Raw genomic sequence first — 16,163 nt, 5'->3', positions numbered from 1 at the left:
TTATTTTACAGCTACTTTGTCACCAACGGTTCAGGAGTGCGAAGCAGCCTGGTTGTATTTCGGTTGACTGAAAAGGTCGCTAGCTAGGTGTGGTAACCTATATTTTGTGACCTGCTTGGTGTTTTTTCATCGAAGGAACTTTGAATTGGAAACGCTATGCTGTCAAGCTATGTGAAGCGAGTTAAGTCGGGTAAGGTTATTAGATTGAACGACATTTTGTATATGCTGACAGTGATGGGGAAAGTGGTGTTACAACTTTTAGCCTACTACTAACGCTAGCTACCTTCAAACTGCTTGACAAGGTTTGTGAATGATGCTCATTGTGCTAAGAATATAAATGAATATAAATGAATGAAAGACCTGTTAGGTTTCTTCAGGAAGAGATGCGGGAAAAAATTGTTTGTAGTATGTAGGCATTTGAGTCTGCCCTGTCAGTCAGTTTTGTGAGAGTTGTGATATGTAGTACTACTCTTAAAATGTCACCTTTATTTGTAACCTGATAATACTGACTTTCTACCAGGTGCCGGGGTGACTGTTTTTCTCCTGACACCCATTTCTTCATACAACTAACATTACCTTGCAACTTCAGTGTCTAATGGTAGTATTTGATTTTGCTGCTACACAACCATCTTGGTTAGCAATCAAATAGGTGTTAATGCTCACTCTCCACCCTTTCCTATGTAAGTGACTGTCCCTGACAATGAGCATTGTTTATGACAATGAATTATATTGGGGAGAAAAATCTATGAAACCTCAGAAGAGACCTAGAAAATGTGCTGTTTTTTGACTAACAACAATTGCCTTGTGTTTTCCAGCGCTGAAACGGTCGTTTGAGGTGGAGGAGGCAGATTCGTCCACACATCCCTCGCCCCTGACCCGCCGGACTACCAACCCTCTCCGCTCATCCACTTCCTCCACATCCAGCCAGCGGAGCTACGACCTGAGCTCCCGCAACTCTGACTACTCCTCGTCTAGAACCTCCCCCTCCGAGTCCTCCAATCTCCGCTCCCCCAAGACTGGCATGAGGCGCATTGAGCTGTCAGGGGGTCGCAACCCAGAGACTGCCTCTTCCCGCCGCACAGAAATCTCCATTGAGGTCTCCTCCAAGCAAATTGACAGCTCGCCCAGCGCCGGTATCGCCCGCTTTGGCCTCAAGCGGCCTGAGGTCAGCCTGAGTAGTCGGAGTACCCCCCTAGACAGCTCGTCCACCCCCCTCTCAAGCTCCACAAACAGACGGGCAGAGCTCACCATGTCACGGCCCCACGAACCCCCTGCGCCTCCCAGGAGGATGGACTCCCAGCCGGCTTCGGGCCTGTCCTCTAGGATCCCAGAGCCCCCTCAGAGAAGAGCAGAGTCCACATCCCCCAGCCTTAGCCCCGTGGAGGTGGCCAACAGGAGGCCAGAGATGCCCGTCTTCAGACAGCCAGATGGCTCGGTGCCAGGCAGGGTGGTGGAAAACAACAGCCACCCACCTCCAGCACCCAGCGCTCCCCTGCCCACCCTGGCGGAGCCCAGGGTGGAGAGGATGCAGTCCCCCGTCACAGAGACCCCAACAGCCAGACCCACAGAGAGTGAGTACCTGCTCTGCTCCTTTCAACATGCTGTCTGGTTTTGATTTCCAAGCTAACTCACTTTTATCAAGATATTACCCAGGGTTAGGCTAGGCTAATTGTTTTTACTGGAGTGAGCTACTTGAAGAGGTAATTAAGCCCATAAAATCAGTGTTTTGTTTTGTTTTGTTTTTGTAAAAGTGCCACTTGACTTTCTTTGTTTTTGATGTCAGATTTGGAGGCAACTGGTTTCAGCAAGGCCTGTCTTTCTTAATCCAGTAACTGTATGATAGCAACAGTCATTCTGAGTTTAGGCTTGATTTGGCGCTGACTTAACTGTGGTGAAATCAGTTGAGGATTGCTGTACTATGTTCCTTCTGAAATTCTTACTGTAGCTTTTTGATTTTGTCTGTTGACAGCTGTTGTTTCCGGTTAGCTTCTTCTCACAACAAACTCACAGTCTTTCTGAGAGGCACAGACATGCATGCACACACACAAAATTACCACACTGGATCCCACAAACACAGCAGCAAACAAAGGGCCCTGTGAAATTTGCAGTGTAACATGAATCTTAATTTATATTATACTTATTTTATATTATATGTTTATAATGTTGTGTTGTGTTTATTTTAGATTTCTACTCTGTTTATTCTACCTAATGTTACAAGCCAGCTGTGCAGTACCATTAAAAAGAGCACCAGCACTAATCCTTGTGAGCTCAATGGTCTAGACTATCTGTGAATGTAGGTCAGGGAGGGTGATGATGAGAATCCCAGGGCTGCTCCCAGGACAGCAGTAAAGATGGGACTTATACAGTCAAGCTATTTGGCTATAGCCAACCATTAGCTCACTGGAATCAGCTGCTGGACTTAGGCATACAGGATGAAAAACTGTAAAATCAGAGGTGATGAATATAGGTGTATTTGCTGCTTTTAAAAAGGAAAGTTTGATTAGATACTAGTTATACAGAAAGTAAGGTAGCCAGAGAAGTTCTTGGCCTTAGTTTGTGTGTGTGTGTGTGTGTGTTTCAAGCACTGCTTCTCTGTAAACTGTTTAGTGGACTTTTCCATGACATAAGAGGTCTGGCCTCACTACAATACTAAAGTTTTTTGTATGTGTTTTTGTTAGATGAGGCAATCCAGTGCAAAACCTCTCCTTACCTGGACAACGTTGAGGTTGTTTTTAGTCTCACCCACGACTGACTCACCTTCCAAACATGTGGTGCGGTGATGACGCTAAAACTCAAACTGAGCATCTTGCTTTAACCAGATGTTTTCATAGTAACTTGTGCCATAAGTATTGGTTTTACTGAGGCGTAACTTCCAGAAATGCCCCTTAACTGTGGTAAAACGCTGCATATCAAGGATGGTGAGTCACGGTTCATATGGGCTAAGCTCTTAGGCAGTCCAGTTCAAGATTAGAAGAGCAAGTCTCTCTAATGTTGTTTACTTAATCCTGTCCTACCACAGGAAAGCCTTGTAGGATGTGACTAAGGACTGTTTTTCATTTTGGGGTTAGTAGCACAGGGAGCACAGGTGACGTTGCAGTTTGGGTGGTATGGTGAGATTTCTCTTTCTGTTAGGCTTCAATAGAGTCTGAACTCCAGACTGGTTTCTGGTATGTTGGAAAAGTTTGTGTGTGTGTATGCGTGCGCATGCATGCAGTGGCTTCTGAATCTCTGCACTCTCTTGCGAGTTCCTTGCGCTGTTTGGTTTCCCCTCTATCATTGTTTATCCTTTCAGAGAGGCTCATCTTTGTACTAGTGTGTGTGTGTGTGTGGAGCAGTGTTATCTGGAGACAGCTGTGTTCATGCGTTGCTCTCTAGCTAGTTGAGTACTATCCAGGCGTAGGCGGCTGGGAGGTGTTACATTCCAAATCTGGAGGCCATAAAATGCTCTACATAAAAATAGAAAGCCTCCAATTTCCAGTTTTTATGCTGCATGTTGCCTTTCTCAGTGTCTCTCTCTCTCTCGCTGCACTTCCTTGGCAGGGAGTTTGGGTTTTAATTTAGCTTTTGCCTCATGCAGAAGAGTTATTCTACAGCTTTTTCGGTCCCGCCGCTACAGTACTGTTGAATCAGTCAGTTCTTTAAAGGAAGGAAGGAAGGATGCATGCTAATTATCCAAAATGTGGCGTAGCGTCAATAAGACGAAAAGAAGCAGGGGAAAGTGAGAGGATTAAGTCTCCTCTTCTGCCACATTTGGCTCGGATTACCACTCCCCCTGCTTAGCCCTGCATGTGCAGGGAGGGAAGGGCCTGCGAGAAAGAAGATCGCGGAGGAAGCGAGGAGGAGATAGGAGGGAGAGAGAATGGGGAGGGTTAGTGGGGAGAAAGGAAGAGGGAGAAAAATGGGGAGAGACGGAGCATGCGAGAAAGAGAGTCAGATTTCCTGTAAACTCTTCCTGTATCAGGAGGGAGAAAGCCAAATGAGGAAAGTCAACTTTGACCTCCAATCAGTTGGGAGTAAAACTAAACTGACAGACCTCTCTGTTTTGACGACGAGCCCAAAACTACAACCTAGTTTCTGTTTGGCCGCACGAGCTCACACTACAATGATTCAGCCTAATTATTTTTTAGCCCATAATATTTGTTTTTAGATTTAGATTTATTTCTGTTGAGATATGTTTTCTCTTGTTTTTAGATGGGAAAACTTCTGTTACCCCAGGTATGTACGTACCCCACCCTCAGGGTGTGTGTGTGTGTGCATGCGTGTGTTCATTCACGGTTATGAGTCTTTTTAGGTAAGCCCTCGCACAGATGACAAGGTTAAGAATGTCTCACCCAAGGGAGAGTGACTGATGAACACGGTGGTAAGCGATAAGGTGGCGGTTTTTATGGCGGTTGTCGTAAAGTACAAGGTGCTGTAATGACATGCTCTGTTTCTGTTGATTTGTATTCCTGTGTCGGCGATAATGATGAGCAGCTGTATTCAGTCTTCTGGTGCTTCAACAGGATATGATCTCATGTGTTTACACACACAGACACACACAGACACACACCCACCCACTCATTCATTCTGTGCACAGTTCATCTCGGTTTCCTGTCCCATGCCTTGACCTTGATTTAGTTTCTCTTGGCTGCAATAATGCATGTTATAGAATCAAGCCAGTGTTCAAGAAAAGACAGACAGATACCTTACTTTGAGATGCATAAGCCTACAGATGTGACAGACTAACTTTAGGTAAGGTGGTTTGGGTTAAGGTCAGAGCATGTATTCATGACGGACTTTGCTCCCCTCTTAAAGTAGTAGTTAATGTTATAACTTGCCATTGATAAGTGATGTGTTGGATGAAACTGGACCACCGTCACACTAAAGATGGTGGTTTTATTTACAGTAAGGGCCACACACAATAGTTGCAACACCAGGATTTCAACATAACCTGTTCCAATACCAGCCACCCACTCCCTCTCATTACTGACACTGACCTCCCTCTGACCTCAGGAAGCAATTTGAGCAATGTTGTGTTTTATTAGTCCAGAGGCAGCTTTCGAGAAGGGAACTTGTAAATGAAATTAAGCAACAGCCACGCTATTAAAGGGAAGAGCAGAGTTGAACCGAGGGAGTCGTCAAGGCTTAATGGGGAACTAGAGCGTGGCCACTTTATGTGATGTGCTCTGTTTAGCGTGGAGCTAGCTGTTGGACTGAGCACCTTTTTGTACACAGTCCTTCTGCTGAGCTGTGTGGTCATGCATTGTGATTTGGCTAGCCAAAAGTGCAGAAAACACTTCTGGACAGTTTGTCTTTCTATTATTTGCCTATTATTTTACTTTGCAAAGGGCTTTGAGTGTAGTGTTATGTGGTGACCTGTGTCTAAAGTCAGTTTTAAGTAGGAGAACATGTCTGTAGGAAAAAGGAGAGGTGGTGATGGGAAAAGAAGAATTTAGTTCATGTAATTTCACTCCTTTCTCCCCTCACATACCAGATCCAGATGGGGCGGCTGTGGCTCAGGAGGTAGAGTGGGTCATCCACTAATCAGACGGTCAGCGGTTCGATCCCCGGCTCCTCCAGTCCACATGTCGAAGTGTCCTTGGGCAAGATACTGAACCCCAAATTGCTCCCGATGGTTGCGCCAGCACCGTGCGTGGTAGCTTGCCGCCAGCGGTGTATGAATGTGTGTGTGAATGGGTGAATGTAGGCATCTTGTAAAGCGCTTTGGATAAAAGCGCTATATAAATGCAGTCCAAATGCAGTCCATCCAGGATCTATGAAAGCTCAAAGGTCAAAAATATATAAAACATTGATCAACATCTCAATTTTGAGAATTAGAATTAGCCTTGCTTTTAACAGATCAAAGTTAGCCTCCAGGGTAATTAATGCAATGGTTGTTTGCCATTTGAATTGGCCGTGGACTCTAGTGCTTTTGAGAAGGGCCTTTGATGAGGATTATCTTGAAGCTGAGTTAGCAATAGTTTTGGTTGATGATTCATTATCTTATGATCAATAGAGTCTTGTGCTGGCCTGCTGAGTGTTCCCCGGGAATCACCATATTAGGACAGTATTCATCTCCTTCACACACACACATAAAGGCCTATTGATAAGCCTGCAGAGGAGTTGGCTAGAACCAAGGACTTGTGCATGTCACAAGGGATGGAAATGTTTTCACTGATAAATAGTTTGTCCTGTGTTTGTGTGTGTGTGTGTGTGTGTGTGTGTGTGTGTGTGTGTGTGTGTGTGTGTGTGCAAGACACACACACACACACACACACACACACACACACACACAGCTGTTTTACTTAAGTAGGCTATATTCATAGATTTTGCATATCCAGCTTTTGCAAATTTTGCAGTTTCCTGGCACATATACTAAAAGACAGTGGATCTGATTGAAGGAATTTTACAAATTCAGTTTAATGAACAAATATTTAAACATTCTGAAAATATTTGAAGAATTATTTACAAGAGCAACCAGAAAATGCAAAATGCATGTTTTTTTTATTGTTAATACATCATAGAGCAAGGCTGTCTTGCACTCAGAGATCGCAGACACAGTAGATCATTTCATAAATACATTATTTTTTCACACAAGAAGAGCTTGTGCTATTCTTGATGAAGAACTTCAACTTGGCTTTGCTGTACACATCCTCTGAATTTTTTTTGTGGCTTGCAACCCCTGAGACCTCCCTAATCTCTGTCTTAATGTTCATCTTGAATTTCTGTACCTTATGGATGTTAAACCAAGATAGTTAGCTAATCAAAGATAGCCTGTGTTGTTTCTCTCCAATAGATCACACGGTCATCTACCATCTTGGCTTTGCCTTTGTCAGTAGTTTTCACCGAAAGCTTCAACAGTCAGAAAAGTGGATGATACTACAAGTGACAAAGTTGATTGATTGAATGATTGATTGATTATAAAAAAAAAAACAAGGCCACAAGTTAGGTGTTCATGACCATCCAATGAACTTATGACTCATTCCAAAGCATACCAAGTTTTCTGTCACAAAACATTTTGAAAATATTTTATTGTCATGATTGAACTTGCCAAAAACTTTTCTTGGTATTTTATAGACCTACAAATTGTCATCCTGTTCTTACAGTCCTGGAATGTTTTTCTAGCTTTATAATAATAATAAAAAACTGTATTTATAGAGCATTTTTCAAAACCAAAGTTAGAAAGTGCGTCACATTAAGGAAAAAGTGCAAGGACCAAAACATGTAGTGCAAAATAAAACTGAAGGTATTGTAAAAAAAACATAGCAAAGAGATAAAAAGACAAATGACAACAAATAAATCAAAATCTTAAAGAAACTGTAAAATTCAATAATGCAATCAGACCAGGCAGGCAAAACAAAGCACAGTGATGATTCATTTAAATTCTTTTGAATCCCCAGCTATTTTGATTGTGATCTGGGCAATATTCCACCAAGATTACCTGGCTTGCATTACCACAAGCTGACAGCACTGGTTTGAACACAGGCTTGTGCTCCTGTGCTTCCTCTTATTTGTGAGAAATTCTCATCGAAACATTAATTTACAACCTTGATAGGAGAAATAATGAATCGAAGCCTGTAAGATCCATTTTGTGTTAAAGGTCTGTATCTCTACTAGTCTCATCATGTCCAGGTTGGAGTGCGTGCAATATCTTCTACATCCCTGAGTATGAATCGTGCTTGGACTCCTGGAGCAATTGTCAAACCTGAGTGATACTCATAGACATTGTCATAAACATCCTCCAAATCAGTGCATCTTTTGAATTTAGTTGCCCACTGCCACTTCCAGCTTTCATACTCGTCTGTTGCTTTAGTTGCAGAGGAGTAGAACCCCACCCAAGACTTCTTAAATTCTGACCTCCAGTGACTGAAAGTCTTTTTCATATTCAAGCGAGCGCAAGCCTTACCATCCTTTACAAAGAGTTGTAGGCTTGCATCGTAGCCCCTGATATGGACTGGCTTCTCTGCTTTGGGATTGTGGAACTCGCTGCCCCTGCACATCTCCTGTCCCACCGCTGTCCAGAAGCAGTACCACCTTCTGGTCTTATGCAGCCGGACCTGAAGGCCGGGGTTCAGGGGTACTGAGGTGTCGTAACTCCCTGATGCTCTGTCTCCAATTGACGTGAAAATGCTGCTGGTCTCCTGGTCCTCATTGTTCTTGAAAAGCACTACCATCACACCTTGGTTTAGAAGGTGTTCAGGAACATTACTCCAATGAATCCTGGCGTTTCCATTGTTGCCGGTAATCACCTGAAGTCTTGACGAATCTTGAAGTAAGAGATTTTGCCTGGTTTCAGGAATGTCCAAGACCCAGTGATTTGGTGTGGTTTCTGGAATGTTGACGACAAGATGATTTTGTGTGTTTTTTCTGGCCACATGTTGACCTCTATAAGCTGGAGATGCTGGAGATCTGGATTGGTTTGAGGAAAGCCTTTCTTCGATCACAATAAACAACAGCAATCCTAGACAAGCAAGTTCCCCCCACGTGTTTCTGAGGTGCCTTAATTGGGAATCGTCAGTGTTACTTCCAAAGTCCTCTCTGAGCTCGTACAGTGAGTTCCTTTCGTCTTCCCCCACAGAGAACTCTCTGATCTGTCTTATGAGGTTGGTAGTGATGCGGTAGGTGTTTGCTGGATCGTACTGTGTCCCCTGGCGTTGGGAAGACTCATAATGCTGTGTGATATACACCTGATCTATCGTCGGACAAGCTGCAGTATTATCTGTGTTTCGCTCCCTGACTCTGAATATGATCCGGTCCCTATTTCTTTCCCCATATTCCATCAAGTTGTGGAGGCGCTCGGTGACATGGGAGGGAAGTTCCATGGAGGTTGCTTGATTGAGATTGCCAAGAGTGTAGTACCGGTACCTGTACCTGGCATGTCCCTGAGGCAGTGGGTCCAGCAGCCTCTCATAGTTGCCATAATGATGAGTGCCATAATCTCCACTGTTTGGTTCAAAGGTCAGCAGTATGGCATCATTATTGTCAATTTCAACGGTGTTTGCAAACCAGTGGAGCAGCACAAGGCTGTGCTTGGGGACAGAATAGCCAAAGTTGATTTTCTTCAAATCATTGATTGTATTGAGCTTTTGAACAGCTGACACAGTGGTCAGGGCGAGGAGCAGAACTAAAGAGCAAAGCAGGGCTCTTCCTTGCATGTTCATTTTCCTGTGGAGATTAAAAAAGTTATTGCTTCCATTCCTCATGCATTCAGTCTTAAATCCTTGATCCATACATTTATTCCTAACTGATACATATTAGAGCTGAACAATTAATAAAAAAAATATCTCAAGCGCCATATGAACAAATTGCAGAGGCTGCAATTCATTTGTTTAAGAGAGGGGTGTCCAAAATGGATTTCTAAACAAGGTGTTTTAGTGCTCCACATAATTGTTGGTCCATGAATCAAGTACATATTGGTGAACACCTATTTTATAATCTAAAATCACTTTTCTTTAAACAATTTTAAAGTTCTAAACAATTTATGACAAGAAAAAATGCAATTGCAATATTCTGTCAAATAATGGCAATTCGATATCTTTCAGCCCTAATACATATAGGACAGGTTTTTAGATCAAAACATAAAGGTAAAACAAAACAAACTCGTTCAAATACATACTGACTTAAATTCACATTCATTTTACAGCAGAACAAACCTCATAAAGAACATGGGAATAGCATGTTCCAGTCATTCATGTTAAACTGAATGAAAAAGTGATCTCTAAATAAGAGCAACTCACCTGCTTTGGACTGCTGCTGTCGGATGTCTGTGTGCTGTGTCTGTCTGGGAGCAGGCTTACCTCATCTTGGCTTATTGTTTCACCAGAAATGAAACTAGTGAAGCAACTGGCTGCTGCTGTTTACAGGAAATTTTATAATGTTGCTGTTTTGCTGAAACCTCATTTTATTATTCCTGTAAAGAAAAACAGTGGTGATGTTTGTTTAGTTTGGGTTTAGCAGTAATAAGTTAGCCTATATGCAAAGTTTTCTAGGTGTGTGACAGGAGAATATCTTTCAAAAGCTCGAAAGAAATAATTGGCTTGGTAAATTAGGTCACCTCCCATGTACTCACAATGTGGAGTGTTTGAATCCACCTTATAACTTTAACTTTATTTCATTCCCTCTCTCTTAGTTTTTCGGTCACTCTACAGTGCCAGTACCATCTAATAACTGAGAATTACCATAGAAAAGATAACCGATCACTAAAGCTCAATGGCTTATAAAGTCAGTCTGTGAATCATCTGCAAATTTTATTAGCAAATGATGGAGATAAGATGGAAAAAATGGTTAATGGCTTCTTGACTCATTTATGTTTTGAGGAAAGAAGTTTCTTTAGTGTCAATTGTTTTATGTTCCTCAAGGAACAGAGCTGTAGAGCAAATATGGTCATGGTCAGACATGTTCAGCCTATGTGGAGATTTATAAAGTTATTGCTTGCATTCCTTATGTGCTCTCTTTTAAGTCCTTGATCCATACATTTATTCCTAACCGATATATATTAGAGAGGTTGTTGTCAAAGTACAAGGTAAAACAAACCTGAAATTGAAATAGATTAAATATCCATAAATAATCCATAAATCCATAAATAAACATTTCCCCTTCACATTCATTTTACAGTAGAACAAACCTCATCAAGAACATGGGAATAGCATGCTCCGCTCATTTATGTTAAATGGGTGCTAAGCTGAGTGAAAAAGTGATCACAGGATAAAATAACTCACCTGCTTTAGATTGCTGCTGTCTGATGTCTGTGTGTTGTGTCTGTCTGACAGTAGGCTTACCTTAGGCTCGTCTTAGCTTACTATTTCACCAGAAATGAAACTAGTGAAGCGACTGTCTGCTGGTGTTTACAGGAAGTAGTACGTACAGTTGTTGTGCTGAAACCAAGCGACCAAAACCACGGGTGAACTTTGAAGCCAATACGGAAGTGGCAGCAGCAGCAGTTCTTCTAACGTCCGCTAGGGGCTGGCTCCAAAAACACTCCAAACCCAGCCCAACTCCATGCAAGTCAATGAGACCACAACCCAACTTCTAAAATATAGTCTGATTTTTTCCATAAGAGGTTATGGTCTCAGCAGCTAATTTTGCTTCTTTTTATGTGTCTCTTTGTGGCGATTTTAAAAATAATTGTATCATTAACAGGATATCACTGATATAACAGGTTACCAATTATGGGCCAATAGTAGGTGGCGCTGTGTCTCTGCAGACAACCCAAACTCCACTCCCTCCACCACGGCTCCACCCTTTCCCGTGCTTTGGCTCATCCGGCTCCAAAACAGATGGCAACCGTAAACACAATCTCCAGGCTTCAAAACGGCCTTTCAGAAGCCAATGGGTGATGTCACAATCACTAATGTACCGGTGGCTTGGTAGATCCAGCTTATAACTTTAACTTTATTTCATTCATTCTCTCTTTGCTTTCTAGTCATGCTACAGTGTAGGCCTATATCTAATAAGAGAGAATTGCCATAGAAAGGTTACTAAACCTCAATAGTTTATTTTTCAGCCTGTGAATAATCTGGGAACTTTATTAGCAAATGGTGGAAATAAAATTTAAGATGAAAAAAATGGTGACTGATGTGTCGTTGTCTTATGTTTTTTTTATTGTTAGTCTTTTTTTAAGGTATAGTAGCAATTAAAAGGAAGGCTCAGGAGGGTTTGTTTCCGGAGAACTAGAAATGTACTATCTTTGATAGCATGTCCTGTGGTCTCAGGTGAGAGGGTCAGGGTGATTAGGATTATGTAGCAGCCAGGAGCCATTTAGTTATAGGATTCCTTATAGGAAAGTATATAAATCTTCTAGCCTGCCAGAGCATGCTGAACTCACTGTATAGTGAACCAGTTGTCATCTGTAGTTCTGTAACATTGTTTTTTTTTTTTGTTTGTTTTTTTAGCAGCTCTGTACAGCTGCTCCCCCTCCCACTGCTGCAACTCTACCAGTAACCAGCAGGAGATGCTGTCACACAGGTGGTTGTCCTCACACACCTGGAAGATGGCAAGCTTGGAGCTCATAACAGCTTTATGTCAGTGGAGACATTTAAAGCCCGTTATAGGTTATAGTTATAAAGTGATTATACTGTAAATCAGTTGTCATATAGATGTCATGTCATGTTTTGTATAGATGTCAAGCTGCGCACAGTGAGCTCTGTGGTGTATGTTTGAGATCACGGACAGTGCCCTCTTTGCCTGTTTACCATAAATCCTCCAAACCAAGGAAGCACTTCCTCCTTTCCCAGAGAACTGGATTCATGTGACACCTCTGTAAACACACAAGCACACGCATCCACACAGACACACACATGCATGCACATACACACACTCGAGTTTCACTTGATATCCTGTATGGAGGCTTTGGTATTCCCTTTGGACAAGTCAGAAAGTCAGGCAATAATAGGGGAGTCAAAAAAACACACAAAGGAAACATTTAGTTCCTTGTGGTCAACTCCCACATCTTTCACATGGGCAGCACGAGGGCATCATAGAAACTGTACATCCTTGTAGCGCTCTCTTTCCTGTTTTTTCTTCTTTTTTTTTTTGGTCTGCAGTCCTCAGAAACCTCAACTGCCATCTACGCTACAACAATGCAGCTTTACATGCTGACATTTTCAGTGGAATTTCACTTTTCTCAAAGAGGAAGTGATCACGTTGTGAGGCTGTTGTACGGCAGAAATGAAGACAGGACTTGACTGACCTGATTTTCTTTGCATAAATTTACCATTTACAGGGCTTACACAGTCTTTTTGGGGGTTTTCCCATCCATGTTTTTTGGAGCAAAGGTAGCCCTGTTCATTTTTTTTTTCTTCCTCTTTTTTTTGTCCTTCCTTCTCTCCCTCTGCCGGGGGCATCGCAGCCCACTGTATACTGACTTGGGGAAACCTGTAGTGCACAAAAAGGCCTTTCCCTATTTAATACAGTTATAAGCACAAATGCTCTCACACAGCATAGCCCTACACCTCACTCTGTCCTTGCTCTGCACATACCATAGAGGAAAAAGACCAACCAGTGATCCATTTACTATAAAGCACCCAGTGAGTCATGCTAGTTCTATCCATCATGTTTCTGTGTTATGAAAGGCCTTGGACGGCTGTGAGGAACGCTGTCAGGGGTCAGCCAAGCAGCCCCATGCTCCGCCTGCCAACACATGACACCATCTTGGCTCTATCTGACCCAGAAACATCAGCCTCGGAGCCCCCGCTATTGGCTTTCTGGCACTGAGTCCCCCCTCTCCTCGAAATGAAGATCTTTTATCTGAGAAGGCCGCGTCCTCAGCAGGGCAGCTACTCAATACTGAAGGAGCATGCCAAGTTGTGTTTGATCAAACAAATGATGGTTGGCTTGCTCTGCATGCATGCAGGGTTCACTTGGGAGTCAACCTCTTTTAGGAGAAGCAGTGTTTCAGAGGGGAGGGAATGAAAAAGGCGATCTTTTTTTATCGTACAAGATGTTTGTTTTTTTTTACCCATTAATAACATCTGTAAAGTCAAGTATCAGCTTACAGTGCTTTAGGGTTGACAAGGACAAAGCTACAACCTGTGCTGAATTATGTGTGTGTGCGTGTGTTGGGTATCAATGAAGAGGGTGTAGCAGTGAAGGGCAAAGAAGTTTTACACGCTGAACCCTGGGGACCTCTGGCAGAAAAGCTCAACTCGGGGGTTTGGGGTAATAAAGAGAAAAAGAAGCCTGAATTATTAGCAAGACAGAAAGAGAGAGAGGCCCCCGAGAGGCTGTGACATGAGAAAGAGGCGAGAGGGAAAGTTTCTCTGTTCTGAGCTCAGAGTTACTGAGTGAGTATTTGCACAAGGCTGTTAAGCCCATTCCCTGCAACATCTGTCTTTTGAAACAACAGAGTAACTGTACCATTACACTCTTTCTCTTACAATCACTTTAAGTACTCACACAGCACCGTATGCAATTCTAGATTAGGCTGCTGAAGCACTGATTTGCATTAATCAGTGTTTTACACTGGAGGGACAAGGCAAAGGGCATGTTGCCATTGTTTACCTCTGTTTACTCAAGACAGATTGATAGATCATGTGTCTTGTCTTTTTCCTCTTTCAATTCAGTACAACTCGCTCTACCTCTGGCATTGTAAAGATGTATGGTAGGAGTAAGACTGTGCTTGTGAAATATCCTCCCACAGTAATGCCTGCATCACCCGGGGGTTTCTGGATGCAGTAATGCTCAGTAAAGAACCCAGGGACAGGTCCAATCTGGACATCAGCAACTCCATTGGGAAATGCTCTCGGAAACGGCGCCGAAGCAATCAAAAACCCAACGTGCAGAGTCCAGCAAAGGCCTTCTAGCTTCTAATACCACTAAAACCCCTGTCAGTTTATCTACTTATTGGTCTCTCCTCTTTAAACACAGGGCTTTTACTGGGGCGCTAAAGTGGAGTTTCAGAGAGAGGGAGATGAAAAGGGAGGGAGGGCAGAGAACGAAAGGTTTTAAGACTGGGGGCCTTTAGTTTAGGGAAAATGTGAGGTTTCCTGCATTGTAAAACTAAGTACACCCAGGGTTTATTTGAGCTCCATGTTTGGCAAGACCTGATGTGGCCATGTGTATGTATATGTGAGTGAGGTTTATATGTTTTTATCTTAATATGTGAGAGGTGGGCAGGAGGTTGTGTTTGTGTGCATGTGTCTGTTGGGGAAGGGGTCAGTGGGATATGTTGGGATGGAGGCGTTTTTTGAATGCCCATAATCGTTCTTCAGATTAGGTAGATGGACATGGTATAAATTATGAACTGGGTGGAGTGGGTATGCAGCACTCATGTGCCATACAGGCTGTGCTGAGAGAACGGTTTATCTTGGCAGCTAAGTCTGTGTAATGGAATGAAATAAATCTACCTTTCCAGCCTGTTTTGGATGTATTTGCTGAAACGCGACTCTTCATTTCGAGGAATGCAGGTGCTGCTCTGAGTGAGTGTGTGTATGTGTGTGTGTGTGTGTGTGTGGCTGTAAGGCTGCACTCAAGCCCCTGCCCTTATGGTATGTAATTACCCTTCCTGTGAGGCTAGAGACAGCTGTTTCCTCTGCTCTTTAATCACACAAATATACATGCACCATAAGAATACTACTCTACCAAAGTAATTGGCTCCCTCTCAGGTTTAAAAAAAAAAGTGAAGGCGTAGTTGAATTTCTAACTATTCTACAAACATTCAGCTACTGTTGAAGTACTTTTAACTTTGCATTCATTAATTGTTCATTTTCAGCCTTAAAATTACATTCTTCTCTCAGGATTCCCCTCAAAAGCAACATACAGTATAAACCATGTTGGGGAAAAAGAATTTCCTTCATTTATTGTTCAATATTTCTAAAATTGAAAATGACTAGGCCTACATCTTCAAATGCTATGTTGATCTCATAATTGCTACAGAATGACCTTTACTTCATGCCAGCAATGTTTTTGATTGGTGGGAAAGTGAAGAGTTAACTGAAGCTGTGTGTGAGGATGTTTATCCTTGGGCTGAACAATATTGCCAAATCATATTTCAGTTCATTTGTTGTTGAATTTGGCAATACTTCTAGACCTAGCTTTTCCTACATATTTTCTCTTTTTTAGTGCCCAAGCGCAAAAGAAGAAATTACCATTACTTCTGTGCAGATTCTGCAGCTCAAAAACATTTCCCGTGTGATTTGGCTTTTAAAATTGTGATATTGTGTACTGCAGTATTCTCTAAAACTGTGCTGCCCTGGTTCATGGAGGGCTGTTATATCCCTAAATAATTGAGCACCAAAATGGTCTTCTGCCTCTGAACTCACAGGAAAAGATGGTCAGATCACTAAGAGGTGTTTTGGTGAAGGGAATCCCGGTAGTCTGGTGTCTCTAAGGGTGTGTGTGAGTGGAATGAGTGGGATGCGGTGAATGCAGAGCCTGAGGAGGAGAGGAGAGGAGAGGGTCAGGCCAGGTAATTGGTGGTCATAAATTAGCCCTGGTGTTTTGGAGATAGACATTCAGTAGGTCCAAAGGCTGTAGTCAACCTCGGTACAGACACGCACACAATATTTCTCTCCCTTCAACCTAATCTTGTTTTGTTAACCTTCTCCTGCAACTCGACAGCTTCTCTTTCATTTCATTGTTTCATGTCTCTCTACTTTGTTTTCCTTTTCGTTTCTTTTCTCTCCCTCAGTCCCGCTCTATCTCTGCGAAAGATCACTTTTGTGTGCATACGGGTCGGGGGTTGGGAG

The 16,163-nt window shown here is 42.7% G+C and overlaps 2 protein-coding genes across 2 annotated transcripts in view; one reads left to right on the top strand and one right to left on the bottom strand.

Annotated features, from left to right (window-relative positions):
* Positions 1 to 16,163, top strand: part of LOC139656878 (septin-9-like) — a gene marked incomplete at its 3' end in the record, with an annotated part of 65,962 nt that overhangs the window by 32,469 nt on the left and 17,330 nt on the right. The window contains exon 3 of the mRNA XM_071534512.1: positions 816 to 1,571. Within this exon, the coding sequence (XP_071390613.1) occupies positions 816 to 1,571 (756 nt within the window). The remainder of the gene's footprint in view (positions 1 to 815; positions 1,572 to 16,163) is intronic.
* LOC139656883 (uncharacterized) lies at positions 6,479 to 10,811 on the bottom strand. The gene is made up of 3 exons (XM_071534521.1): positions 10,698 to 10,811; positions 9,717 to 9,889; positions 6,479 to 9,144 (listed from the first exon to the last, which is right to left on the bottom strand). Exon 3 carries the CDS (start codon positions 9,138 to 9,140, stop codon positions 7,602 to 7,604), a length of 1,539 nt encoding a protein of 512 aa, XP_071390622.1. The 5' UTR covers positions 9,141 to 9,144; positions 9,717 to 9,889; positions 10,698 to 10,811; the 3' UTR covers positions 6,479 to 7,601.

The sequence above is a fragment of the Centroberyx affinis genome, unplaced genomic scaffold (genome assembly GCF_046629955.1).
Source record: "Centroberyx affinis isolate AG114_WGS23_722 - 3 ecotype Tasmania unplaced genomic scaffold, CSIRO-AGI_Caff_v1 ptg002567l_1, whole genome shotgun sequence".
NCBI lineage: Eukaryota > Metazoa > Chordata > Actinopteri > Beryciformes > Berycidae > Centroberyx > Centroberyx affinis.
The sequence above is the reverse complement of the archived record's forward strand: the minus strand, read 5'-3'. Positions and strand labels throughout refer to the sequence as shown.